We start from the raw sequence: 26,688 nt of genomic DNA, 5'->3' as shown, positions 1-26,688 counted from the left end.
CTCAGCTGCCCTTTGAGTGCTGAGAGCTGCATCTCCACATCAAAGCTAATCACCTCCAGGAAAATCACTTCTTCAGATAGGGATTCTTGGTATTTTGCTGGCTTATTAATACCTGACTCTACCCTGCAGAGAGGTCTCAGCATGGGCACATAATCAGGAAAGCTGTGGAGAAATAAACATGATCTATTTCAAATTCCATTCCAAATGACACCCACTCCACTGACAGTCCCACCTCAGAATTCAAGTTTTTTCTGCAAAGGTCCTCTATGTGTACTCTATCATGTGTTATTCCTGTAAGTACTTGTGTCTTGCCTCTGTAACACCTCATTTCTGTTCCTTTGGCCATCTGAAATACACTTTTAAAAACCCAGTTCTTAATAGGTAGTTATGAATTTTTAAAGAAATTATTAAATTGAAAAAAAATTGCCTCTGTTGAAAAAGCCATCCTAAAACTGAAGAAGAGGTTTTGGATTACTTTCATTGATACGTCATCACTTGTCATCCAAGACATGAGGACTGAACAAATACATAAAACCCCCTTCACTTCTCTATTAACTCTCTTTTCTTTCCCATGATTAAACACAGTTATTGATTTGTGCTCACAGTGACAGACTGACTTTCTCTCCTCAGCCTTAAGGCTTCCACCACATGGATTAAAAAGTGAAAACCACAACTGGATGAAAATTCTAGTGTGTTCATATGTTTCAAAGGCAGCTGTAAAATCCTCTTAGTACACAAAGAAAAGAGAACCTGTTCCCTATGGCTTCATCCTGGTCTTTTGGCACTTACAAATATTCATGTTGTGAAGCGGATGGTTTCCCTGGCACATCTTGGGGTTTCCCTGAGAATTCAGCTTCTACTTGTTCCTTGTGTGCTTGCCTCAGAAGCTCAGCCGTGGACACTTCTGCCTCGCTCCTGGGAGTACTGTCCTGGAACGGGGAATAACTGACAGACACATCTTCCTCGGAGACCAGAGGGGGGTGCTCAGTTGGCTCACTGTCCTTAGATAGTCTCTGCTGTTCTTGCTTGTGTCTCGAGCTGTACACTTCCTCTTGCAGTGCTGAAAACCCTTGCCAAGACAGAGAGATGAGAGATATCCTTACAAGTCTGACCAGAATGCACAAGTCCTTCCCCGTGCTCCATGTGCATTGAAAATCCCCAGGCACAACACATTACTGGAGGTTCTTGAACACCTTGAGTGGGAGGGCACCTGGCCTCCAGGAGTAGCCCAAGGCATGCCAGACTGCCACTACTATGGCCAGATTTGGACAGTAACAGGTAAAATAACATTTACTCAGAAATTTGCCTCAAGTAATTATGCTTGAAACCCTCCAAGTATAGAAGAAGATTCACAACAGAGTTTTTTTCCAGCTGATTAGGATATATTTTAGTGACTTTCCCCCCCCCATACTTGTTATTTATCTGCTTCTGGGAAAATTAACTGTATAAAAAAAGATGAAAACACTTCATAGAGGGCTAGGTGCAAGAAGTAGCTCATTCATGTACTGTAGTCACTGGAAACCTAGTGAACTCTGAAGAACAAACTGGGGGGAATCAGAAAAGCTTGTACTGAATTTGAGCTAGACAGAGTAGTTAACAATCTAAAACTATTTAGCTATGATATGAGAATGCTAATTGTAACAAACAGCCTTCTATTCCTACATCCCCTTCAAGACTGGGACCTTCGCAGCTGTCTAATATGCTTCAATATTGAGTTAGGCCCCCAAAAATGTCACTTCTGGAAAAGAGGATTTTATGCCAAATAATTTGGAGGTGTTTCTTCAGTCCACTGAACTTTCAAATTTAAGAAATGCAATAGCATCCCAACAGAATTGCAATATCCTGGATACTCAAATCCAAAGGGGTTTTCTGTCAAAGCATGGAGTAGTTTCCCTTTTTTATATCTTGGTCAAATCCTTCTGAACTTTCATGAAAGCACTTGTATAAGCAAAAAAAAAAAAACAAACTCCAAGGTAAACTGGGCAAACATTGGTGGCTACAGTGTTTGCTTCTGAAGAATCACCTAAAGCTCAGGTCTTCTACCTGGTGAAATGTGACCCTTGTGATGCCATGCTTGCATCCATCCACATTGTCTGTGCTTTCACAATGGGATTCCAGCACACTGTCATGAGAGCTGACAGATGACACTTCAGAGCAGAGTGATGCTTGGAGAGATGGCCTGGGCAGTTTGGGTCAGAAGACACTTACCTTCACTGTGGTCCAATGCCAAGGACTGCTCCGTGTCCGCGTACGTGCGCGTGCCGTGGCCCTGCATGGGGTCTATGCCACTGGTCTCCATCAGGTGAACGATGTCCATGCGGTTGATTTTCGTGAGACATTGGGTCAGATTGGTATCTGTGCCATTGGAAGGACATTGTGCAGCTCAGTTAAGAATCAAGCACACTCTCTCCCTTCTCCATAGGAAGGGCATATATAGTAGACTGACCGATGTCATAAATAAATTATAGTTACATTTAGAAGCAGTGCCATGTAAAATCTAAAAAGAACCTAACAGCTGCCTATAAAAACTAGCACTCTGTTTTTTTTCCTTTTAACAAATTTGTTGAGTTGCTGTGTTATACAGACAAGACTAGAAACAACAAAAATTGACTAAAATCCATGGTCATCCTTTCTGTAGCCTAAATTTTCTTCTTGATTACAACACACCTGTCACCTCAGCTAGCAGACTGGGGACAGTTACATACAATAACTGGAGACAAACCCGTTGCATGTTTCCCATCCCTTTCAAGCCAGTATTTGAGGAGTGCGTGGCTCTGGTCTTGAAGAGAGTTGGGATTTTCAATTCGGATCTGGTGAATTTGCTCCTCTGTGAAGTCCAGTTCTCTTGCTAGCTCTGAAAAAGAAATCCATCTCTGTAAAGAGGTCTGCTACTACTACTACTACAACTAATCCCCTGGTCTAATTTCATTCAAAGAAAAGTAACTGTCTGTGAATTAGTTTAACCCCAAAACCTGAGAATACATTTCCATCTCATTCCATGTTGCTTTCACTTGTCCCCACTACTGTTTGCTGCTTCAAGTCTATTAAATCCACCATATTAAAGTGATTGTTTAAAGTAGGTTCCTTTGTTAACCCATTTAGGACTCTTGGTATCCCAAACAAAATAAGCTTCTGAAATATTTTTCTAAAACATCTTTAGATAATCAGAAAATCATCCAAAATAAACATGAGAGGAGTGTGGACCATTGCCCTCCTTTCTCTCTGGAGCAGAAAATGTGCACTTTACCTGTCCAGCTGAATCCAAGATGATCCGCGATGTGGGCCAGTCTTTCCTCTGTCCTTTCCTGATCATCCTGTTGATCTAAAGGTCAAAGAAAGCTGGAAGTTGCCTTTTGCAAGTTAAAAACCATTTCCATAGAAGAAGAGAGCCCAAGAAGGGAAAGCGCTGTTTTTTCCTAGCTGCTGTATCTAAATGTGGACAGGCTGCGCAACTCAAGTGAGGCTTGTAAATCCCTAGGTTCAAAATGAAACCAAAAAGCTTGGTTTTTCAAAAAGCACAGGACTATCTAGTTTTTCTATTTGGAAATCAGACTTTCATGTGAAAACCTAATCTAGGACTGAAGCACCTACTATGCCTATTTTGGCCAGGCATTTTACTCTAAAACTTCATTGTAAAGTTCGGTTGAAGACTTTGACTAAGTCAAGAGCCATAGTTTTCCAGGCCTCCTTAGTAAAAGCCAGGGTTGAAGAATTCATCGGGATCAGTGCTTCTGATCATGTTCTTCGTGCTGTAAGGCAGGTTTTGTTTAAACAGTCCATATAGCGTGTCAGATTATGGTCTGTATTTAAAATACTGTTAATTTTAGTGTCCCCTTTGGACAGGGAGTGAGACAAAATACCAACAACGAAGGCAAGGAAAAATCAGATGGTCAGTCATCAGTCCTCATTCACATCACTAATGGTGAGACTGACAGCTCCTCCCATCCTCAGAGCTAATTTGAGGATGGTGGAATTTGAGTTTTGATTTTCCCTGAATGCACACATGAATTGTGACACCTCCGAATCAGGAAATTGCTTAGGGTTCGTGATATGCACGTGTCATTCTGGCTCCTGATTTCCATTAGGGCTACTCAGGACTAACACACAAGTAGGCGAAAGGAAAACCAAGCACCAGAAAATGTGTACTAAAAGAGTTACTGGTGACTCAGAGTTTTCTTCAGACAGAGACTGTCAAAAAAAAAAGGAACATAAAAGGTTCATTATTTAAAACTCCTGCAGATCTCATTGTGTACCAACTCAAAAGTCTCTAAATTTGCCTGTCTCGTTTTCAATTGATGACCAAGCATTTCATTATTAGTAGAAGTTAATAGCTAGTAATAGGGCCAGGGAAAGTCAAAAGGCAAAACGTGCATGACCTAAGCAATCAGTTTAATGACAAAATCATACTTATTTCTAGAAGTGTTTTTGCTTATTAAGGTAACACTTCCCATAAGCATTTGTGGTTTGCAATCTTGAGATCGTTTCACAGACAAGAACACAGACACAAGACAAAAAAATCAAATACAGCTCACAAGGGAAAAAAAAGCACAACTAACCACCAAAAGCTGAAAAGAAAATGCCACACGCATTACACCTGTGCACAAACGCGCACACACACACACACCAAAGAAAACAAAGAACAAAAGAGTTTAATTCATGACATGCGTCGCACAGGGAATCCCAGTCGTTGGCAAATACCTTCAGTACGGTCATGGACATTTTCGTCAGGGATACGTTCAATCTGAGTCTCTACAGACTCATCCCAAATGGGTCTGATGTCAAAGATGTCTTCAGGAACTGACTGCTGAGTATCACTGGATGGCACATTTTCAATAACTGAAACTTCTAGGGCACTACTACTTTCATCATCTGAAACTAATTCTTGTTCTCTCTCTGACTGTGTGAGTCTTTCCACTAATTTAGAAGCTTCGTCACTAATTTCTTCAAAAAACTCTATGGAGTTTTTGTAAAGATCAAAAAAATGGTCCTTACTTTCTTTTGTGGGACTAAAAGCACCGCGGGATCCTGTAGCGCTTCTGCTTTTAACTGGCAACCGTGAAGAAAATACCTTTGATCTTGCTGTTGTTGCCTCATCTGAGTCTAGCTCAAACTTCATCTCACTCTCCCTCTCCCTGGCCTCTGCCTCAGCATAACTCCTAGCTTTGATGGAACGTTTGGTCTTTGGGTCCACGGGACTACTGGCGTCAGATTCCAATTTACTGCAGCTGTCTGGTTTTGCAGGGACTGCACTCGTCACGTCGAGCGCTTTGAGTAACTCTGGCTTGTGGATGGACGTGTCCGCGTATGAGTGTTGTGGTTCGGCTTTTTGGGAAGCGGCTTTCACGGGAATTTTAGACTTTGGTTTCGCTTGGTCATCTTTTCCTTCACACTGCAAACTGTCCAGGAAGTCATCTGGGGAAAGGCTCTCATTTTCCAATTGTTGCGAGGATTGCAATGCGGCAGCAGCTGTTCTTACAGGGATTTTGGATTTGCTTTCACAAGAAGGCACAGTCTCCATTAGAGCAGTGGGGATTTCAATCACAGATCTCTGTTCCTCTGGGGAAGAGTCTGGGGACTCCTCACCCTGTTCAGAACTAACCAATCGAGTGACTTTGGAAAAATCTAATTCACCTTCTACCGCACACTGCTCGGGAGAGATGGGGCAAGGCACCTGACTGCTATCAACCGTGTCGATCTCCATTCTGGAGAGGGACTCAGCTTCAGAGGCAGCAATTTCTTTCTTTGGTGATTTTGAAGAAGCTGAAATACCCATTTTAATTGGAATTCTGGATTTAAGATCTGCTTTTGCAGTGCCTGTGCTGGCACCTTCACCCATCATTTCTTCAGATCTATCACTAGACTCAGGTGATGGGGGTGAGTATTTCAATGCATCTTGTTCTTGTATATCTGACTCCTCTGACTCTGAAGGTGCAAATGGGTCCACTGACCCCTTGAGCTTTGAAGATTCTGCCTCTGCTACTTCTTTCACTTCTTCACATAAAGAAACTTCTTCCTGAGGCTCCTGCCCCACCTGGAAGAAGTGAAAGCTTTCATCTGGGTAGTTCCTTTTGGTCATGTCAATGGCTCCACTTCTAGTCATCTCAAACAACTTGCCTTCCTGAAAAAGGAAAGGATTTTGTTCACTGAGTGGCGTCCCTTCTTCGGTGGGTGTCCTGGCCGGTGTCGTGTCAGGGGTTGTGCCTTGGGATCGCCTGTCTACCATCAACCCAAATATCTTTTGTTCCTCTTCTTTCACCCGAGCTTCAAAAGCTTCATCGTCTTCACGTATTTCACTCCACATGTCAGAATCCACATCAGTTCTGGTGATGACAACCTGACTCACTAATTTCTCTGTTTCATCTCTTATATCCTCAAGGGCAGATTCAGATAATTTTGTTGAATCTGAGGTTGGTGACCCTTGTGATGTTGGCTGAAATCCATCCTCTGGTTTGGGCTCTATTTCCATGTACACTTCCTCTGAAGAGCAATATTCACTGCCCGTGTCTCTGCCAAGTAGAGCTTCACCAGTCTGATTTTTCCCTTCTGCAATAGAATAGGTTTCCCTAGATAGCAAACTTCTACCAGATCCTACCTCACTTTCAGAGTCAATGAAGAAATGCCCAGAAGACACATTCTCGTAAGGGCTCACTATATATGGAGCACTACCATCATCAGCATCTGCTGCACAGCTGTTGAGTTCCCCTGTGTCAGTGGTTAGGGACGAATACTCTGGTAAAAGCTCCTCAGAATGAGCAGCCCTGTGAGATGTCTCACAACCCGAATCTGCTTTTCCCAAATCCCTTGCCAAAGCAGAATGGTCAGTGGTGTCACCTTCAGCCAGTTTGCTGTCCTGTGGGACAGAGTACTCAGTGGTATTGTGTCCACGAGAAAGACCATCTGCCTCTTCTGACACAGCTCCTGTAGAAATGAGATCGCTGTGTGGTAACAGGGTCGTGGGTTTGGCACCTTTTTCGATAGCATCGCACTGCCCCATTGTTAGGGAAGACTCAGCGTGAACCTTTTTTTGAGAACTGCCACCGACAGAGTGACAGGGAGTACACCCAGATCGTGTGACCGAGGCGTCGGGACTGACCATCTCACAGTCACCTGTACCATCACAACATTTTGATTCCGCATTTTCTGCTGATGCACAACCATCAGAAGGACAAGTGCCCACGGAAGGCTTACAGCTGTGCCCAAGAATAAGCAGCTCCTCTTTGTCACCTTTGCCTTGAGCTTTAACCTCACCTATTCTGACAGAGCATGGTTGGGAATCAATGGGTTGGAAACCTGCTTCATCAGGGCTAGAGCTGGAGTCAATACTAGATGGTAATGGTGAGGGTGGCTGCACTCGGATCACAGGCTCCATTAAGAGGCCTGAGTCGGCTTCTTTTTTGAGCCGAGTCAATTCTGGCTCGCTTTCGGAAGAGGAAGAACTCTTTCTAGATTCAGCAGCAGGTGTCACCAACATAGGTATGCCTTTTTCTACTACAGCTGTCAGCTCTGATGCTTCAGCCTCCCGTGAGGCTTCTGAATTGGCAACCACAGAAGACTCATCTTGCTTACAACTCCTTTTATAATCTCTCTTCTGTTTTGCTTCTTGTTCCAATTCATCAAACATTTTGATTTTGGTCACCATTTTAAACATCTCTTCTTCAGGGGTGAATCTCTTCTTTGGCTCACTTTCTGAATCGTCTTCAGGTTCTTCGTTGACTTCAGGGATGGTGGCTGACTTTGGTATGTCTGCCATTTTAGGTGTGATTTCATAGCTAATTTCTTCTGAACTAGGAGTTTCGGGGGAAACGGGGCTTTTCCCCGAACTCTCCATGAGGGATGTTTGCTCTAGACTGTCATCATCAGCACTTCCCTCAGGGTCACGGAGAATCCTGGAACGCACCGATGCCAGCTCTGGGCAGGCTTCTGCTTTGCTATGAACAGACGGAAGAGGACCCTGCCCCAAAATACAAGCCTTCACTGTTGGTTCTACGGGGCTGCTTTCAAGGGAATCGCGGCAGGGGGACTCTTTCATAGGACTGGGCTCCAAAGAGTCAGGTGTTTTGTGTGATGAGTTATCTTCTAGCACTGGGCTTGCTTCCAGGGAATCTTTATGACTTATAGTCAAAGAGTCATCTGCAACTGGGCTAAAGCCTTCACTATCATGGCTAGCAAGTGCAAGTTCCAATTTCTGGGGACTTCTAACTGTAAAACGGTGTTCACAGGCTACGTCTTTTTCTTTCTCTAAAGCAGTGTCATGTGTTTCAGAAGACTTAGTGAAATGTGCAGTGGTTCTGGATTCTTTATCCCTGCTAATATCTTTCACAATGGAAGCTGAGCTACTTTCTTTAGGTTTATCAGCCTCTTCTTCAGAGGCTGGAGGTATGTGCTCTTCTGATAAATGGTCAGAATGAGACTCACTAGTCTCAGTAACAGCATCTAGCTGCCTCTCAGTAATACCTTTTTCATCTTCCTTTGAGGAGAGTTCCTTCGTAGAACGTATTTCTGCTGTTGTGTGTACTTGAGGCGCTCCTTTAGCATCTTCAATTTGCCCATCAGTTTTCTTTGGTGAGAATGAAAGGCTTTCTGGGCTCGTTTCGGGAGTCTCTGCCAGACCCTCATGCTTGTAACTTTCCTCCGAGCTGATCTGAGGGGTTCCATCAAGCAGGCTGCCTGGAGAGTCAGCCACACCTTCGTGTTTAAGGCTCTCTGAGCTTCCATCAAGAGCAGCACTTTGCAGAGAAAGAGCAGGAAGGAATCCGTCTTTCCCGTACTCTGTGGGAAAAGCAGCACCAAAAGGACTGGTCAGTACTTGCTCCAAGTTAACCTCTCCCTCCTCTGTCACTGAGAGGTGTCGGAACTGTTGGTATTTGTCATTATCCTCCAGTTCTTCTTTAATGACATCAGAAAAGTCTGTTGAGGTTTTCCTGTCAGGGCTGATCTGGAAGTCAAGATCTCCCTGATCATCAGAAGTCCTGCCCTTCCCAGCTGCTGTTTCTTTGGCACTTTCAGCAACCATTACTGGAGGGAGAGGTTGGGTTGGCTTTTTGCTGCTCTGCTCTTTTACTTGGTCTTTGCCACTAGCTTTTTTGGCAGTTTCGATGGTGGAAATCTGAGTTTTTCCTTTCTTTGATTGTGGCTCTTTCTCTGCTTTTGACACCATGCTTGGTTTGTCCTTCTGTTTGTCTGTCTTGAGGTTTGACGCTCGCTTTGCTTCACTCTGCAAAGGAATTGTTTTCTTGCGGGGAGTTTCCTTCTCAGGGGCCTGTTGCTTCTGCTTGACAGATTTGTGTTCAAAGAGTCCAGAAATATTCTTGGACGGGTCTTGCCCTGACTGGAAGGCTTTCATTAGTTCCCGAACGGACATGGTCTCTTCGAGTCTCTCTGTCTTAGAAGAAGGTGAGACGGGAGGCTGGGCTTTGTGTGCTACTGGCTTTTTGACTTGCGCTGGTTTTTTAGGCGCCTTTTCGGCAGGACCTTCTTTTACCTGAACTCTGACAGGCAGTTTTGACCGTACTTTTTGCTCATCTTCCACTCGTTTCTGAAGAGCTTTCACTTTATCTTTTATTGAGCCAATGGGAGTTTCCTCGATAACAGGAGACACAGCTTTAGGCTCTGGAGCACCTGTCACCTTTAGGCCAGGCTCCCCAGCCGGTGCCTCATCTGCAGTGAGCTTAGGCAGTCGCAGTTTCTCTCCGCTGCTGTGCACCTTGCCTTCCTTTGGCTTTGGCTTTTCTCGTAGTTTTGCCCTAAGGGGCTTTTTAACTTCTGAGGCTGCCTTCTGTTGCTCCTGTGAGCTTGGTTTCCCAGTTTTTGGAGATTCTTTTCCTTTTTTTTCAGAATCCCTGCTTACTACTACAGGTTTGAATTTCTGTTCTACTACCTCCTCTTGTAAGGCCTGTGGCTGTCCCTCATGAAGAGAAATATGTGTTTTTAAATCCTCTGCAAGGTAATCTACCGTTCCTGTCATGTCTGGCTCCCCTTTTTTTGTTGTCCCTTTGTCCACCCTGACATCTACGCAGCTTGGCTCCGTGACTTCTGATGGAGCGTTTCTCCTGGCCTCTTCAATTTCTTCATCACTGACAATGACCCATTCTTCTTCTAAGGGTTCTTGTCTGGAAAGGGACTTCTGCAAAACACGTTCTTCTCTGGTGTAGGATCCGCCTCTCAGAATTTCATTTACTTTTTCTAAGTCCTCTTTCACTCTTTCAACTATTTCAAAAGGTTCTCCTGGCTCTTCTTCAGCGGACTTTTCAAGATCTTTCACCTTAATGGAGCCTGGTTTATCAGAAGGGTCACTTGTCAGGATGGCAGTCATTTTGATCAGATCTTGTTTCATCTCAGAAACTTCAGACAACAGGTCTGGACTGGCTAGTACAGGGACTTCATTAACCAGATGGCTTTTCAGGACAGATGTTTCTGTAGATTCTGTCTCGTCATCTTTGATGCGAATGAAAAACATTGAAAGTAAAATGGAAATCAAAAATAGAGATTGGAAAATGTAATCAGGACTGAAAATGACAGTCTTTGGCTGTAGTGGTAGGAAGGTCAACAAAATGGGCCGGGAATGGTGGATCCACAAGATCTGAGGGTACAAGAGCAAAGCAAAGCTAACGGGGGGTGGGGAAAAAAAAAAAAAAACTGAAAAGGAAAATGGCAGGAAATAACTTGCTTCACTTTACCTTTAGAGCACAACCACACATACAGTATCAAAGCTGGAACAAACCAAACCAGGACACCACTAAAAAAACCCAAAACAACAACAACAAAATTTCAAATCAAAACCAGAAGAAACACAGTGAAGTTACACAAAGAGAGGCATCTCAAGATTGTTCGGATGTTACAGATCAATGTTCAAATAAAAAGAAAAACAAGAAAAAAGGGGGAAAGCATTAGAACTGATTGAAAGTCGATTTCCTCTAAGAGAAAGCCAGTGTTAGCAAACTGTCAGAATAACATCGGGTTAACAGTTTTGTTTTTCTTAATGACCAAAATAAAAAGCAAAAAGTAATTCTGCATTAATCTAAAATATGATCAAATATGTAGAGATCTGAATCAGCTGCAAACCGGCATTTCATCTAAGGGGATTTCACACCTACACAATGAAACAAACAGGCTTTTGTTTTAAGAGGCATGGTCCTTTCCTTGGAACATCCTCATTGACAACTAATGAACTGACTGAGGAAAGAGAAGACAGAGAAGAAAAGGAGAGATAATAAGAAAAAACTGTGAATCAACTTAGAAGTGATTTCAGAGTTTTAAAAAATGTAATGTATGGCAACCCAAAGTCACAGACAGTCACACTAGACACATACGTACAATTCATGTAAGGCAAGTTATTTCCATGCAAAGCAAAGGTGTTGCAAATGCTGCTGGGTATGTAGCTTTGGTTAAAAACAAGAGCTCTAAAAATTATTCATATAAATTAAAGGCACATGAAAATTCTGTAAACATACTGTGGTGAAATATTTGTCTAATCTGGCAATCAATATACAGGAAGGTGGCTGCAGATAATTCCCATTATGCCATAACTGCCTGCTGGTAATATTTCATTTCAGCGAGGACTAGCCGAAAATGGATATTGAACAGAACAAAACACTGGAGAACTGAAGCTAGTTACAAAGAGAACACAATGCTTAGGAACAACAGATGGACATTTTCCCTTTAAAGGTAGCATGCCACATGGAACTGCACATTTCAGCACCCCAGTGAAAGTCAAAGAACTAATCCAAATAAAGAGACCTTAAGCAACACATAATTAGCTGTCTTTATTTGTCAAAATAATCCGTTTTACTATGCTGTTCTCCTGAGTGTAACGAATGCTAAGTATTTGTGCTGTACATTAATTAGAGCCAGATTGCTGCAAGGTATTGTGGTGCTGAAAATGTGGTCTTTTGGTGCTGCTGCTTTACAATGAACTGTCTGGTGCATGCTGAAATTCCAGCCAGTAATTTTGTACATTTGTAATATGTACTTTCATAAATATCAAATGTATGACTCTTTCACTGGCCAATAATCGAGTTAATCAGCCTGAAGCAAAGCAACTCCAGTGGGAAATAAATTGGAAGTGCTATGCAGACAGTGTGTGGCTGGAGCAGGAACACTCACTGGGGTTTTCTGGGGCCCTGGCAGAGGAGGCAGTCAGGAAGCAGCAGGAGGACAATGCGAGACGCTGCACTTTAACTGCAGACAAGGCGAGATGTCGCACTCCAGACTGGAAACAAGGCAGATGTCATGCTTTTCCTGAACAGATCCAAGAAATAGCTGCATTTGGAAGCAGCTCTCATTAGAGACACTTCAGTGTGTGCAGAGATTCACTTGATTTGCCTCTCCCATAAAGGAGATGTTTGCGATCCCCTCACCCATGGTCTTTCATGGTCATGGCCTGATTGTGCATGTACAGAGGGTGTTTGTGCTGTGCCAAGCTGTCAGCTCAGATTTCCAGCCATATTTCACCACAGTAAAGGGTGGGGCAAGGGAGGGAGGGTTAAACAGGCTGATTCCCTTGGACAGTATCACTTTTTGGCATGGCTGTATTCCATGAGATTAACAAAATAGATTGGAGTCCTCATTAGGTTTTCATTAAAAGTAATACTGTCATCTGTCTCAAATATGAGCAAGAATGTGCATCAACAAATGGAGAAAACAAAAAAAATGGAGGGATGAGCATTCATACAAGCAAAATAGCAATAGCAGGTTCACTAGGGATGTCTAAGGAAAGTAAAGGCTTAGATGAACGGTTTTAAACTGTATTACTTGTTAATTTACATGTTAATTGTATTGAATTGGATAGCTGCTGAGATATTAAATTGGTTTTTATTACGTTTTTAACGTATTGATGTTATTAGCAATAGCAGTTAAAACTTAGCTCTCTGTCATGCTTATCTTTACTCTTAGCATCTCTCATACAAATTGCATTATAACATTCTCAAGAAAAAAAAAATCTTACTTTTTTCTGAAGTCATATCAACCTGGAAGAGGAAAAAGCAGGAGATTTAAAACTTCAAATATAACTGGTATACAGAAGCTACAGGTGAAATGCTAGTTGTATGGAGACGCATGGACTTCAATGGAACCAAGAATGCATTTAAAGTAACAGTAAAAGCACGGCTTAATTTATTTAGGGTCTCTAATACCAAGAAAATGGTTACTTCACTATAGTTATGGTCAACAGTAGATGCAAAATATTGCAGTGCATTTTCTTTAAATGCTCTTAGCAAGTGTAGAGGACTTAAACTTTTGCATTACCAGGTGTTTAGTTGCATTTCTCTTTTATTATTTCTTCCTGTCTAAAGCAAAATAGTCCAATATGGTTACTTGAAGGTATATGGTCCATCTGGAAGGCAACCAGGAGGTTTCGTGCACTGTGTTTCCTTGGACGCGTTCATTCTGAGAGCATGAACCGCATTTTTGCCTCTGTGCTCAGTGATGATGAAATGCAGGTGCACCAATGACGGCAGAACTGCCCAAGGCATGACATGAGGCTGGATGCCACTAATAGCTATTGATACCTTTAAATGGAAGCTGTGATGGCCCTCACAGGCTCCCTTTTTGATTTTTCAGAGTTATTTGGGTACAGATCAAAAAAACCATACAATTTTGCTGTTATTCAAAAGAAAACACAGTCCTTGTCAATAAAGAATTGAACAAAACACAACATCAGACCACGAAAATTCAAGAAGCAAATTTTTGAGGTAGCTTTGTAATTTCAGTTTATTTCAGTTCTGCTAGCATTTGTCCACACAAGCACATGTTGTTTAAATTTGGCTATGGAAAACTATGCAAAGTTAGAAGTAGCATTAGAGCTTTAATTTCCTACACAAACTTGTGGTAGGGATAGACAACCGTGAAGAATGCAAATCAGCTGTGCTTTACTGCTGGTACAAGATACTGTGTATGGTGAAGCCCCCAAGGTTTTAGTGAGTGCTGGAAAGGTTTACATAGTTCAAACTGTTCGTTATAAAGATAAATGCAATATGCTGTCTCAGTCAAGATGTTAGGAAATCCTTGCCTTTCCATGAGCTGACACTGAACATGGAAGGAAATCCCTGGCCATACATGCATGTTCGTACATGCCTGGCAATCCTTTAGGCTCACATAATTACATCTCACATTCAGCAGTGTGTGTAACAGATCCATAGTAGCCTGAATTCCTCAGATGCACATATTGCCCTACATTGCCTACCCTGCATCCCTAGGATGGTCTAGCTTCCCTCACTTTCAGTTATTCCAGATCAGTCCATATTTATGTCAGCATACTAATTAATATTATTAACATAAAAATTAATGAAGTCAACAAAAAATAGTTTAAAAAGCTTATAGCCATCAATGAGCTTGTCTTTTTGTGCTTTAGTTTCCTATACAAAAATAGAAATCAGATTTTCCATAGGAGTGGTATATATTTTTGTAATGATAATAGAAAACTGCAAGCCATGCCACAGACCTGCTGAATCTGTTGTGCAGTCCATGGGAAGGATGTCCATCATCTTTGGGGAGCTGGCTATTCTCACAGTGTTTCCAACAGCTGAACATCATCAAAATGTGAGGATGCTTTTCTAATGTTAGTCATTCGTGTAGGGGTCAGAGCTTAAGTAACATCTCTAAGTGCCAGACGGGGGCTGGGAGCTCAGTAGGGAGCTGATACAATTCAGTTAGTGGTAAAGATGAAAATTCTAAACCTTTTTATTTGTTACTTCTGAGTTAACACTGATTCAGTACTGGATGTCAGTCATCCAGCTGAGTAAACTCTATAAATGGAGAAAACTGGCCATTTTAACATAGGGGAAGTTCAACTCTGTCTGTTCCCAAAGTAAGTCTGTGCAAGACCCTCTTCACTGTGTCTGTAGCACTGAGCTAAGGATCAGTTCTGAGTCGTGTCTGTTAGTTGTGTTTGAGCAACATGTGTAGGCAAGAACATGCTGATTTAGCAACATTACCTCTTCTGGTTCTGGATCTGAATCTGATTCCTTTTGGTCCCAAAGTGCCATGCAAAAAGAGAAGAGGGAAACAGAGCAGGCAAAAGGCAATTTTTTTTTTAGAAGAGAGTAGGACAAAGTAACTTCCCACAACACTTAACAGAAAGGAAGAAAATGCAGCACATTTCTGCAGTTGATTTCTTACGACAAAAAGCAGCAAAATTGAACTGCCAATTTAAACACCAAAGGCTAAAGAACCGTGCAAAATACAAACTGAAAAATTAGACGTCTAGTGATCCTTATTTGTACCAAAACTTTCAATATACACATGCCTTTTCACCCATCAATTAGCATAGAAAACCATTTAAAATATTCAATAACTATTACCATTTAAAGTCACAAAAATGTTGAGATGCTTTGTTTAGAAGTTATACTAAAATGCTATAATAAAGATTTACTATATTCTAAAAATGCTGAGAAGAAAATTATCATCCTTTTGAGCAAATACATCTCTAAAAGGCCTGCACCTTCTAATCCGACCAGGAAAGAAAAAAACCCTTTTGTTTTCAGAGAATAAACATAAACTGACACTTTCTAAGGAAACAAGTGTTTACTATCTGAGGGCACTGCCACTCATCACTTCAGAGTCCTCAGGAAATACCTGTTGATGTTTGCAAACACTGGCCTTAGGAGTACCAAACTCAAGACACCGAAAGTCTTTTTGTGGAATTTTCTCCTCTTTCAAACCCCTGCCCACAAAGCTTTAACCCTGTTTTGCCCTCCTCCTCATTTCTTGTTTGTTTGATAATGCTGATGCCTACAGCTGGGTATAATTTCACAGTACCTTTGTGTAAATGGGTAAAGTGATGTTTAAATTACATATGGCTTGATGAACGAGGCCTCTGGTAGATTTTGGCTCCTTCATGAATGATAATCGTCCGCAGGGCTCTTGAGTGCTATCTCGGACCTGGCACAGTAAAAATACACACATTTAACCCGCTGCCCTGCTGTGTGAGCTACACATGTCTCTCAAAAATCATTCAGCAGGAGGGACCAGATGGGGAGAAAAAGTCCATGTAGGCAAAAATAATGTGTTTTTCACTTTTTTCCTCGTTGTTTGGAAATGTACGTATGGATGTATTTGTCTATTCAATATATGTTGAATGTTGTTGGTGGAAAATTCAGCAGGGGGGAAAATCTGCAAAGCCAAAGGAAGGCAGTGGCACAGATAAATTTGTGAATTAAAACAAGCTTACAAAATATTGCTTGTAAGGAGGGAGAAAGTTTAAAATTTGGCTAGCAGCACACAGGAAATATAACACAATGACAGAGGGGGTTAATTTTCTCCACTTACTGGAAGTTTCCATTCATAAATCATTTCTTTAAGAGTGTTACTTATATAATGGTAATAGTTTCCTCCTTTGTAGTGGGAATTTCTGGGTAGAAGGAAAAGTTTGTGGAAGAGGTTTACAGTGCTCTCTAATCTCCCTCTCAGAAGAGGTGGTGATGGTGGCTCTGTGACAGCAGCCCTTCTGACCACAATGGGTTAACACATTACTTAATTTGAGAGGAATGAAGGGTTTTTAGTTTGGCTTTTATTTTACAAGTTTTCCTACTTATAAAAAAAGTTTTTTAAATGGAATAGTACAGGGACAAAATTAGGTTCCAGTTGCAAATTGATATAAATTAAGTAGTTTGCTTTTCCTTTGTTTGCAAAAAATATGGTGAAGTGATAACTTGAAATATCCAAAAAGGAGCCAGCAACATTACCTTAACAAACAGAGGAAGTCTATTTTCTTTGAAGGCAAAGAAACTGAATATATGGTGCTGCCCACTCTTTGTGAGTGGCACTAGATTGCCAAAGCAGTCAACGTAGATGGGTTTTCCTTCCAACACCTGTTGGAAAGGAAAAAAAAGCAAACTGTCAATTAATCCTTGTGAGGTGATTAGGATTGCTTCTTAAGGATAGCTCTACAAGAGTTCAAATAAGATTCTGGAATTGTTAGGAAATGTCAGCATTTACAAGATTTGTTATGTACAGTGACCTAAAATGTGTGGAAACATTTCAGATTATTAAATTCCAAAGAGACTAGATTGCTAATTTAGTAATAATAGTGCAGAACTTTAAATGACAAAAATCCAGGGAAACTTTTAAACCTAGATTTTAATTTTGATTTTTGATTGACTCCTATTTTAGCATACTTTGCTAACCTGGCCTCATCACCACAGTCAAAGAAATATTCTTTTCAGCCATCAGAACTCAGAGTGTGTGCCTACTGAGTCCATTTATTTCAGCTGGATCTGTAGAGGCCTAAGAGCTTTTGAAAGGCAGGCCTCAGGTAAATATCCCTGCGAAATCTCTCTATAATGGCACCGCTTGTATCTTCAGATTGCTGCTGTTATGGCCCCTCCAAATGTTTGAATATCAGATCAGCAGTTTGGGAGATGTTCCTTTCAAAGTGCAAATCCATTTGTGGCTCATCCTTACTTTCCAGAAATTCAACCTTGCCATTCAGTTTGATAAGCCCATATTTTATCTTGCTGCTCTGCACAAGAGATGCCTGTCAGAGCTTCAGGAACAGCAAGGACAATTCTTTCAAAGGTGGGATTCTCATGGAAAACAGACTGAACTAACCAGAATGTGCCATGTAAGTTAAAGAACCTTCAATTTGTCATCCCTTCTGAGGAAGCTGACAGAGCCAGAAAAACTGCATTTAGCGGGCAGTTTGCTGAATTCCACACAGGAAAGCTTTTGCCTGCTCAGCAACATATTTAATGCAATTTTATTTTTGTGAAGTAGAATATCAATCAAAGCTGCTACTTTAACTTCTTGGTATGTGAATGTGCTGACAAACTGTGACTCCTGTCAGCTGCCTTTCCGGACAGTGATGTGCATTTATGGGGTTGCTGGAAGTCAGGATTTAGCCATCATTTTTGGCTCTGACCCTCGCCCTTTAGCCCTGTGGGCTGAGTTTGCCAGTTGCCCTCTGGGAATAGGGTTTCCTCACTACTTGTTCCTTACACCTGACAAAAGTCCAAGTTTCCATCTTATCATGGCTGCTGATACTGCATTGTGACAGTACTTGCTGAGAGATTATTTTTCAGTCCTTGTAGATAGAAGGCAGAAAATAGTAGTTTAAAAGGAGACGCTAGAAATTGGAGAATACTTCAAGTCTTGTACAGTACCTCTACATCCCTGCTTCTGGCAACTTCAGCAAAGTTTTCTTGTTGTTCTAGAGTTTTATCCACCTTGTCATCTGTCATGCAGAAACATCTTAACCGTGCTTCAATGGGATCATGAGATTTGGCAAACACCACAAATTTGGCCATGTAGGGGACACAGATAATTTCTCTGTACACTTGGGAAGCAAAAGTAACAGATTCTTGTGTCTGACGACAGTCTATCAACCAAAATCTGTAAAAGAAAATGAAGAGTTGTGCCATCAGCAGAGAAGGATTTAAGAAAGGAAATTCTGTGTTTCTCCATCCTCGCAGCATTAGCTAGTAACCAGAGCAATGGGAGATAACATTTCAGAGGAGTAGAAATGGAATAGTCACTTTTGGGTTTTGTCTCCCACCCAACTTAAAGGAAATAGCAGTCAATTCCTTACATACAACAGCAAAACCTGAGGTCTTTAGGTGAACGTAAATTACTTTGTCCACTGTACAAAGCTGCATGCACAATCAGAAATTATTCCTATGTGAATTTAGTCACCAAGCATTTTCCAAAGAATAACACGTCCTGCCTTCTTTACCAGTTACCACTGGAGTTTCTCTGGAGCTGATGCCATTTCTTTTCAATAAAATCCACTGTGTGGGTGGAAAGCTCAAGTTTCCCAGCTGGCGAATGAAGGCGGAAGTCGGGAGAGGTCAGAGGCAGCTCAAAAGCTGCTCTGATCTATAGGGGTGTTATTCCGCACAGTGGATTACATGGCATTATAACCCCAAAGCACACTTTTGGAGCGTGACTGCTCTGCACTTACTCATCTGCAGCTGAATAACAGCAAATTCCATGCTGCTCTCATCTTTAGAACGCTTAGCAGACATTCTAAATGCTCAAAACCCCAGGCTGCTGACATTTGCAAGAGAGAAAACATGTGTGATACAGAAAGGGTCTGCACACTGATCCTTTCCTTTTCCTGCGTGGGAGAATTGTGCTGTGCTGGACTGCAACTGGAGAAGCCACATCCTCTGAGAAACTAACAGATGCCTCAGTGATTTGCTGTCAAACACCAGCGGCTAAAAAGCCCCAACAGATATTAAGTATTTTAAAAGCTGCAGCTCAGGAAATGGAAAACAAACACTGCGCCTCCAAGTCTGCAGTGTAATTCACATGGCAAGTATATCTCTTTCCCAAGCTCATTTTGGACAGAATTAGTTTTATGAATGGCAAAATTGTTGTCCATCATAAATGCTTAACTAGACATAAAAAATTACTGTAAATAGCAAAGAGCCAGAAATTAGATGAAAAATACCCTTTTTAAATTGTACCAGCATTTCAAATCATGTTTGGGGCAAAGTAGATAGTTGAACATTCATTTAGATTAAGAGGAAGAGGCAGAACCCATTAAAATCTCTACATGGGACCCTGCGTGTATCACAGAACACTTACAATAGTATTCAATTTTCATGGCGGCATCAGGATTAAGAAAAATCTACTACAAATATGAATTGTAGGACCATAAAGTGTCACCCTCATTCTGGCTATCGTGTAGTTCTGTGCTGCTGGGGACTTGACAGTTTTAGGGATTTGGACCTCTCAAACTCTGTGTCTGGGGTCCACACGTGGTTCTTAAATTAGCCTTTATTTCCTGCCTTTGCACAGAGCTCTGCAGCAGAAGCAGCAGCACTAAGCTGAATGCACTGTAAGATCCCCCTCTTGTGGCCACTGCTGCTACAGTGGAATGTTCAATTACACCAAACAGAAACATGCATCAGCAAAGCAGCAGCAGGAAAGCAGCCCTTTCTGAACTGAGAAAGGATAAAAAAATAATGCCGTGTTTGACCTAATGTTAAACTGGAGGTTGGACTGCAAGAGCTGATCTCATTTTAACATAGAATAAACTATTTCAATAAATAACAAACCTAATTAACAGCAATAACTGCTCCAGACAGTGAATATTTGCACTGAATTTCATGGGCAAGTTATCTGTGATTTTTTTTTAACTGTTTGCTGAAGTACACAGCCTAGATGAAATACTTTACAGGTCATGGATTGCATCTCCTGTTATATAGGAGGAGATTTTGGGGCATTTCTGTGATGTGCATAATGGACACAAACTAAAATACATACATACATTCATATATTTTACTCTTTTTTAAAAATGAAAATCTGTTTTCAGTAAGAGAGCAGTTAAACCTCATCACAAGAACAGATTACAGAAGGCATGTTTCTAGACCCCAGTTTGGCACACCTAGAGGCCCTTTCTGCCCGACTTCTCAGTTTTGGATATTCCAGATGCAATATTTCTTACAAGACATATAGTGAGGTACTCAAATAAGGGATTTCTGTTTCCATGGAAATGTGAATAATAATCAATATCTCTATTCATTCTATTCTCCAAACTAAAATAATTTGACAGAAATATTTGTGGAAAAAACGTATTTGAGAATATTGCTGTAGAAGTCCTGTTTGGTTGTGTAGGTACCTGGCAGACACATTTGTCGTGAAGGAAACACATTCATTAACAAATGTCAGTGGTGTTGTCCCAGTGATATCTTCCCATTGGGCAGGGGTGGTTCCTCCTGAAATTACAGAGGTTTAAAAATAAAATCAAAACCAAGCAAGTCTGCAACTTTTTTCTTCTAAGAAATTCTTTACAGTTTTTAATTGCTGTGAAACAAGTAATAATCCTAGATATACTTTCTCCTTGGGTCCACATTATTCCACTAATGCTAGTAGGACTGGGTGGGCTTATCCTGAAAATACCAAGTACCCAAATGATTTTTAAGTGATAAGCCCTGTAGCACAGGATTAAATTAATTAATTAAATTAAACACTTGCAGCTCATTTCTCTCTCTTAAGGGAGACTGAAGGAGATGCTAATCACTTTGGAGCCATGGCAAGTCAACTGTTTAACTCCAGTATTTTCCTCCTAAGAATACTGCAACAGTAAGTCTGTACTACACTTTGCCAGGCAGAGGTATGTTGGTTCTCAAGAAACAAACTGTAAGGAAAATGCAAAAAAACCACTAAACCCCAAGTCTGTGATTATATTACGCATCTTTTGTTAGTGCAAACAACAACTGTTATTTCTGGTACAAAGGAATTGTTTGGAAAACAGCTTATTTTCACAGCTTCTTGCCCTGGTCAGGTTCCCATCCAGCTTCCCCTGGGTGTAATCAGTTCAGCCTTTCCAGCCTCTGGGGACTGACAGTTCCAGGAAGCATATGGAGAGCTCCAGGATTGGCATCCTACCTGTTATGCTGCATAGTAACCTTAGAGTGGGCGTGTCACCTCCATAGCCATTCATGAGCCCATCGCTGGAAGCCTTGGGCACGGGAATCGTCATCGTGATGGGCTTATGGAATTTCCTTCTCCTGGGCTCCAGCGTGACTATGGGACTGAAGGTAGCCTTGTTGCCCAAAATCTTCTTTATAAGTTCAGTGTGCATCGGTTGAGCCTTTCCAAAGCAACAGGAAATAACAGAGCAGTTACTTGAAAACAGTTTAATGATGTGTAAAGAACTGGGTCTGTATATAGCCCACAAACCCCTTAACTTTTCAAATAGCACCATTTCCTATGAAAATCCCATGACTGCCAGTGAGAAGGGAAGACCTCATTCTTTTACACTTCCCATGCCTGCCTCTTCTTCCTATTCCTTTGCTTGTTGCTTACCAGATTTTGACAGCATTAACTTAAATTCTCTGAACCAGTAGCAAATGATAACCTGGTTATATTTTCCCCTGAGAACAAACTCTGGCTGTGTTACAGTGCTATTCAGCTAATCCCAGGAGATTTAAACAATCCCTGGACAAGGTAAATCATGGATGCATGCAGCAGCAGGACAGGACAGAGACAGAGGAAAGACTTCCCTCTCTGTGGGAAGTGAATTGTTACACTGGTTCATTCACACTGAAAATCTATACATTTAATAATAGTAGCATCTTTAATTATTGCAGGACTTTGTAATTCTCTAATGCCTTTCATAAGTAGTATTTAGGAAATTCTATGACCTACACTAATATCGGCATCATCACCAAAGTTTCTTCCCAAAGTTATACAGACAGTTAATAGACAAGACTCTGAACTAACTGGAAAACCCAAAGCTTTACCACTTGCTTTGACTTTTGCATGGATTTTTTCCTTTTTTAACTTTTACTACAAATGTTGCAGACAACATACAACACGACAAGCTGAATATGCTGGTTCTCCAATCAAAAAAGGTGAATTGTCCCCAAAAATAAAATCAAAATTCTTTGAATGCTTCAGTGTACCTGGAGGCCAACGCGAATTCGCTTGGTGAGTGCTCCTTCTGGGAAGACTGCCTGCACCTGTGGGACCACGGTGCTGCTCAGCACCCCTCCCTCGGGCCCGATGAGGTTACTGTCCTGTTTGATCCGGGACACCACTGCGAAGTACTGAGGGAAATCCCGGGTGATGATGCGGCAGATCCGCTTCTTCTCAAGCTCCTCCGGAGTGTCAAGTACTGAGGGCAGAAGAGGGGATGGTCAGAAGACCAGAGTTTCATAGAAACAATACAGCCACCTTCAAAATGCTCTCAAGCTTTTCAAAGTTTGTACAACTTACAGAAAGTATTTTGTCTAGAAATAACGGGAAAAGGAATCACACCCCTGTGTTCAGCTAAACAAGAGCAATCAAGAAAGAACAGACAGATTAAGCTGTGGACTGAAGGCAGCAAACAGAACACTCTGACAACACCTCCAAAATCAGCAGCCAAACAAGCAAAGAGATTGGTTCCAGCCCCTTCTCTCTCACCTATTTACAATGTCCTGAACTAGCATCAACAAAACAATACTTCGAAACACTATCAAAATATGGGTTCCATTTTAATGCTGTGAGTTGTCCTGTTTACTTTGGAATCTGTGAGGTTTTTTGGGGAAAAAAAACCCAGAACAAATTAATAACAGTTTCTGCAGCTCCTAGACAGCCTGAGGCCATTCTGTTCTCTCTGAAAGCAAGAGTACCAATGACTGACATTTCCTCCCACACATGGAGCTGCTCCGAAAGGATCTGTATGATAATTGCCTTGTTTTGGAAAGTTGTTTGCTATGGAAGCTTTTGGTTTAATGCTATGAGAAGGAACAGGAGAAAACACAAGTCTGGAGTCTATTGTCAGCTTCAGGATGGGAGACATCCTGCCCCACTGCTTCAGCAGCCCATGCAAAGGAAGTGAGCACCATGGTAGAAGCTGCTATGCTCACAGTACAGAAGGAATACAGGAGCAGGATAAGAAACCAAGTGCCACTGGATACCTTCATCCATCCCATTCAGGATTTCATTCAGTTCATCCTCAGTGTATTCACAGAAATGCTCCTTCCAGCTGTCCCCGTTCTCACTGCGCAGGATCACCAGCTCTCTCTCCTTCCCACGCAGGGCAGCAAAATGGGGAATCTCCACAATCACGGGCCTGGCACAGCAACAGAGCACATTAAATGCACACGGGAGAGAGGAAGAAACAGGATTAACAGCAACTCTATTCAGTCTGCTACAAAGTGACCTGGAATTCTACCTATTTGGCTGGAATGCTTTGGCATAATCCTAAACTAGTAGGCCACTAACACAGACTAGAGTGTTACAGGGACCCAGTAAGTGCTGAAGGACAGATGAAAAAGTGCATTCACCTCTTTCCACAGTGTGAATGAGATTTGGTAAGATAATAGTGCTTATCTGGAAATTTGGTGATTGTTTTTGCAAATCCATCAAAAACTCATGCTCATTTTATTTGTCACTACTGTCTGGGTTAACCTGTGCAACTTCATTTCAAAGAGAATCTACTGTAATGTATAGGAATTGTGGGACAAATTCTCATCTCACTTATACTAGTGCAAATCAGAATAATTTCATTGCAATCCGGAGGCAATTGTGTCCTGTGTCAATTTCACTTTGTAATTCTATATATTCCAATGAATTTATTCCTGATTTACACCCTGGGAGAGATACAGGAAGTCTGAGGAGATTGTCTGGGTTACTATTGCAGTATAAGAGATAAGAATTTGCCTTGTTGCCTTGCAAGTCAACATCTGCACCAGCATATGCACTTATATATATATATATATATATATAAACACACACGCACATATACAACACATATGTGTACATATATCTGTATTGAGATATACAAATACATACATACTCTTAGAAATAAGAGAGAAGATATAAAGATATTTGTAGATACACTTCTCTAATTAGAAGACTCACACAGGTTACCAGGTATGTAGTAAATGCCACGTGTCCTACCACACTGGTGGTATCCAACATATAACATATTGATTGATCAGTCCTTGATACAAAAAAAACAGTTTAAAATTTACAGTAGATTCTTTTTTTTTTTTTTTTTTGTGGTCCCAATCCAGGTTGCTTTGCTACAGACATCAAGCACAGAACTAGGAAGATTTCATGCCAAAACAAAAATGAAGGCCACAGTACTTGAAGAAAAAGATACAAACATACCACCAAAACAAAACCACAAACCACAAAGGTTGAAAAATGGTCCACTAAGGGTTAAGTGTACAAAATTTCAAATGATAGAAAGGGACAATATCATGGGCATAATGACATAAAAAAATCATATTGCAGAAGGAGGAGAAGAATGGGGAGGTCAGCATCCATCAATTTGTTTCAAGTCTCTCCTACCCAAGGAATTTGGTCCCAGGAGGCCCCAGCTGAAGGATTCGGCTGACCAAGCTTTCTCCCTCATTAAGTGGGGGAGGAGCCGTAGGCAGATGAAGTTTACTGAGTACATCCAAAGCAGCAGTGAAAGAAAGAACATAAATAAACTTTATGTATTTTTTGTGCCAAAACGCCAGTGCCACTGTCTGGTCCACAGAGTGGAATTAGGCTGTACACTGAATAAGGTTCCGTCCTAGCCATGACAATTTGGTGACCCAAATCAGAAAATCAGATTTGTTAACTTAGGATCTTTTCTTTCTCATGGGGGTTTTGGCCGTGTACTCAATGGGAGCAGGATCTGGACCTTAGAATGCACCCCTGCAAACAGTACAGCGATTTTCTGATCTCACTGCCAGCACAACACCTTGGAAAATGCTTCCAGGAAGGGCACAAAGATCTGAGAATGAATAAACTACACTATATGCCTGTCTTGCAGGGGAGACACTCTCATCAGATAGGAAAACCATTAAAAAGAATGGGAGACATACTTAAAATCCATTTGTGTGTGACAAAGATAATGGGAAGACTGAATGTGACAGCACGGTGTTTCTTCTGCTCTATAGATTTCTTTCTCCTTCTTTGTAGAAATGACCAAGATGTGAAAAGAATAAGTGGTAGCACTAACAAAGATGGTGACTCTGATGACTGCCTGTTATAAACGGATTTTAAAGCAACTGAGTTGTTTCCAAATGGATTTAAACTATTGGCATTTCCAGCCACTTTTTTGACAGTTTCTGAATGAAATTTTTTACTGCATTAGAAGGAGTTCCTTCAGTCATCCACTTTTGGATGTCACAGTTGATAGGGAGAATAGCTGGTAAAACAAATTTTCAAAACTGCAGGTAACTGCCACTTTCAGCTGAATATTGCTAAAATGAGTTCAGAGCAGACACAAATCTGATCTTTCTATGGGCTTTGCAGGATAGGAAAAAAGAAATGGCTAAGAAAATCCAGAGTTGTCCTACTGTTTAATTTAGCAATATCAACCCCAAAAAAATTAACAGCACTGTGCTTCCCTGATAGTCCAAATTACCAACACCATTACACAAAAGTCTAAAATAAGATCCTGTACCTTGTGTTGTTTAGGTAGTAGGCTTCACATTTGGAGGTTACATCAGCACAGTGCTATTAATTTTTTAAATACGGCATGAGCTGCCTTTTCTGGCTGCAAAAGTCTTTTCCCACTGTAATATCACAACACTGAGCAACAATTATATCCAAGGAAGGACATTAACCATAGTGACGATGTTTGAAATACCCGTGTTGAACAGAAAGGTGTAAAAGCTTTGCGAATCGTTCCCTAACAGCTGCTCTGCGTTTCACACGACTGCTCTGTTTGTTACCACGCGCTACAGAGATCCTTTCCAGTTCAAGTTTGCCAAAGGAACCATTTCAGTGCAACGCAAACACAGAAACAGGCTGAAGGTTTCCCTTCGGGCCACGCGGCCCCCCTTACCCAAGGAACTGAGCCCCAGAGGGTCCCACTTCGATGAGGCGGCTGGCCAGCCCTTCTCCCTCCACCATGGGCGGCATGGTGGCCAGCCTGTGGCGCTTCACCAGGCGGCACGTCACGCGCGTCGGCGCCGTGCACTTGCGCGGGGGGATGATGATGCGCAGCCCGTTGTGCCGGCAGCCCCGCATGGCGCCGCCGCGAGCGTCCACCATGAAACTCACCAGGAAGCTGCAAAATCAGGGCAGACAGTGAGATCCACAGCACACCACCAAGTCTCTCGGTTACGTTCCACATACGTACAAACGACGTATGTAAATAGAGCTCTTGCTCAAGAGGTACAATGAGAAAAAGCCTTTATCCCATGAGAAGCACCAAATCATGCTGAGTTCACTATTAACTAAACTGGCACCTACTACCCAACACTTCTTCACAGCAAGTCTTATGTCACAGGGCTGCTGGTGGTAAAATACCAG

At 41.6% G+C, this 26,688-nt stretch overlaps 1 protein-coding gene across 32 annotated transcripts in view; it reads right to left on the bottom strand.

Annotated features, from left to right (window-relative positions):
- Positions 1 to 26,688, bottom strand: part of ANK2 (ankyrin 2) — a 279,443-nt gene that overhangs the window by 13,648 nt on the left and 239,107 nt on the right. For 14 of the 32 annotated variants that reach the window (XM_068188306.1, XM_068188300.1, XM_068188301.1 and 11 more), the window contains 14 exons: positions 26,219 to 26,443; positions 23,346 to 23,500; positions 22,347 to 22,558; positions 21,328 to 21,532; positions 20,558 to 20,654; positions 18,096 to 18,324; positions 16,680 to 16,805; positions 15,754 to 15,876; positions 14,931 to 14,960; positions 12,944 to 12,965; positions 3,248 to 3,322; positions 2,723 to 2,854; positions 2,209 to 2,355; positions 790 to 1,069 (listed from right to left, as the gene is read on the bottom strand). In XM_068188306.1, the coding sequence (XP_068044407.1) occupies positions 790 to 1,069; positions 2,209 to 2,355; positions 2,723 to 2,854; positions 3,248 to 3,322; positions 12,944 to 12,965; positions 14,931 to 14,960; positions 15,754 to 15,876; positions 16,680 to 16,805; positions 18,096 to 18,324; positions 20,558 to 20,654; positions 21,328 to 21,532; positions 22,347 to 22,558; positions 23,346 to 23,500; positions 26,219 to 26,443 (2,058 nt within the window). Of the gene's footprint in view, positions 1 to 789; positions 1,070 to 2,208; positions 2,356 to 2,722; positions 2,855 to 3,247; positions 3,323 to 4,698; positions 10,435 to 12,943; positions 12,966 to 14,930; positions 14,961 to 15,753; positions 15,877 to 16,679; positions 16,806 to 18,095; positions 18,325 to 20,557; positions 20,655 to 21,327; positions 21,533 to 22,346; positions 22,559 to 23,345; positions 23,501 to 24,726; positions 24,826 to 26,218; positions 26,444 to 26,688 lie in introns of all 32 variants that reach the window. The other 18 variants (XM_068188290.1, XM_068188289.1, XM_068188296.1 and 15 more) reach the window with 5 other exon arrangements.

This window comes from Anomalospiza imberbis, chromosome 4, assembly GCF_031753505.1.
Source record: "Anomalospiza imberbis isolate Cuckoo-Finch-1a 21T00152 chromosome 4, ASM3175350v1, whole genome shotgun sequence".
NCBI lineage: Eukaryota > Metazoa > Chordata > Aves > Passeriformes > Viduidae > Anomalospiza > Anomalospiza imberbis.
This window is presented reverse-complemented; position numbering and strand designations above follow the sequence as displayed.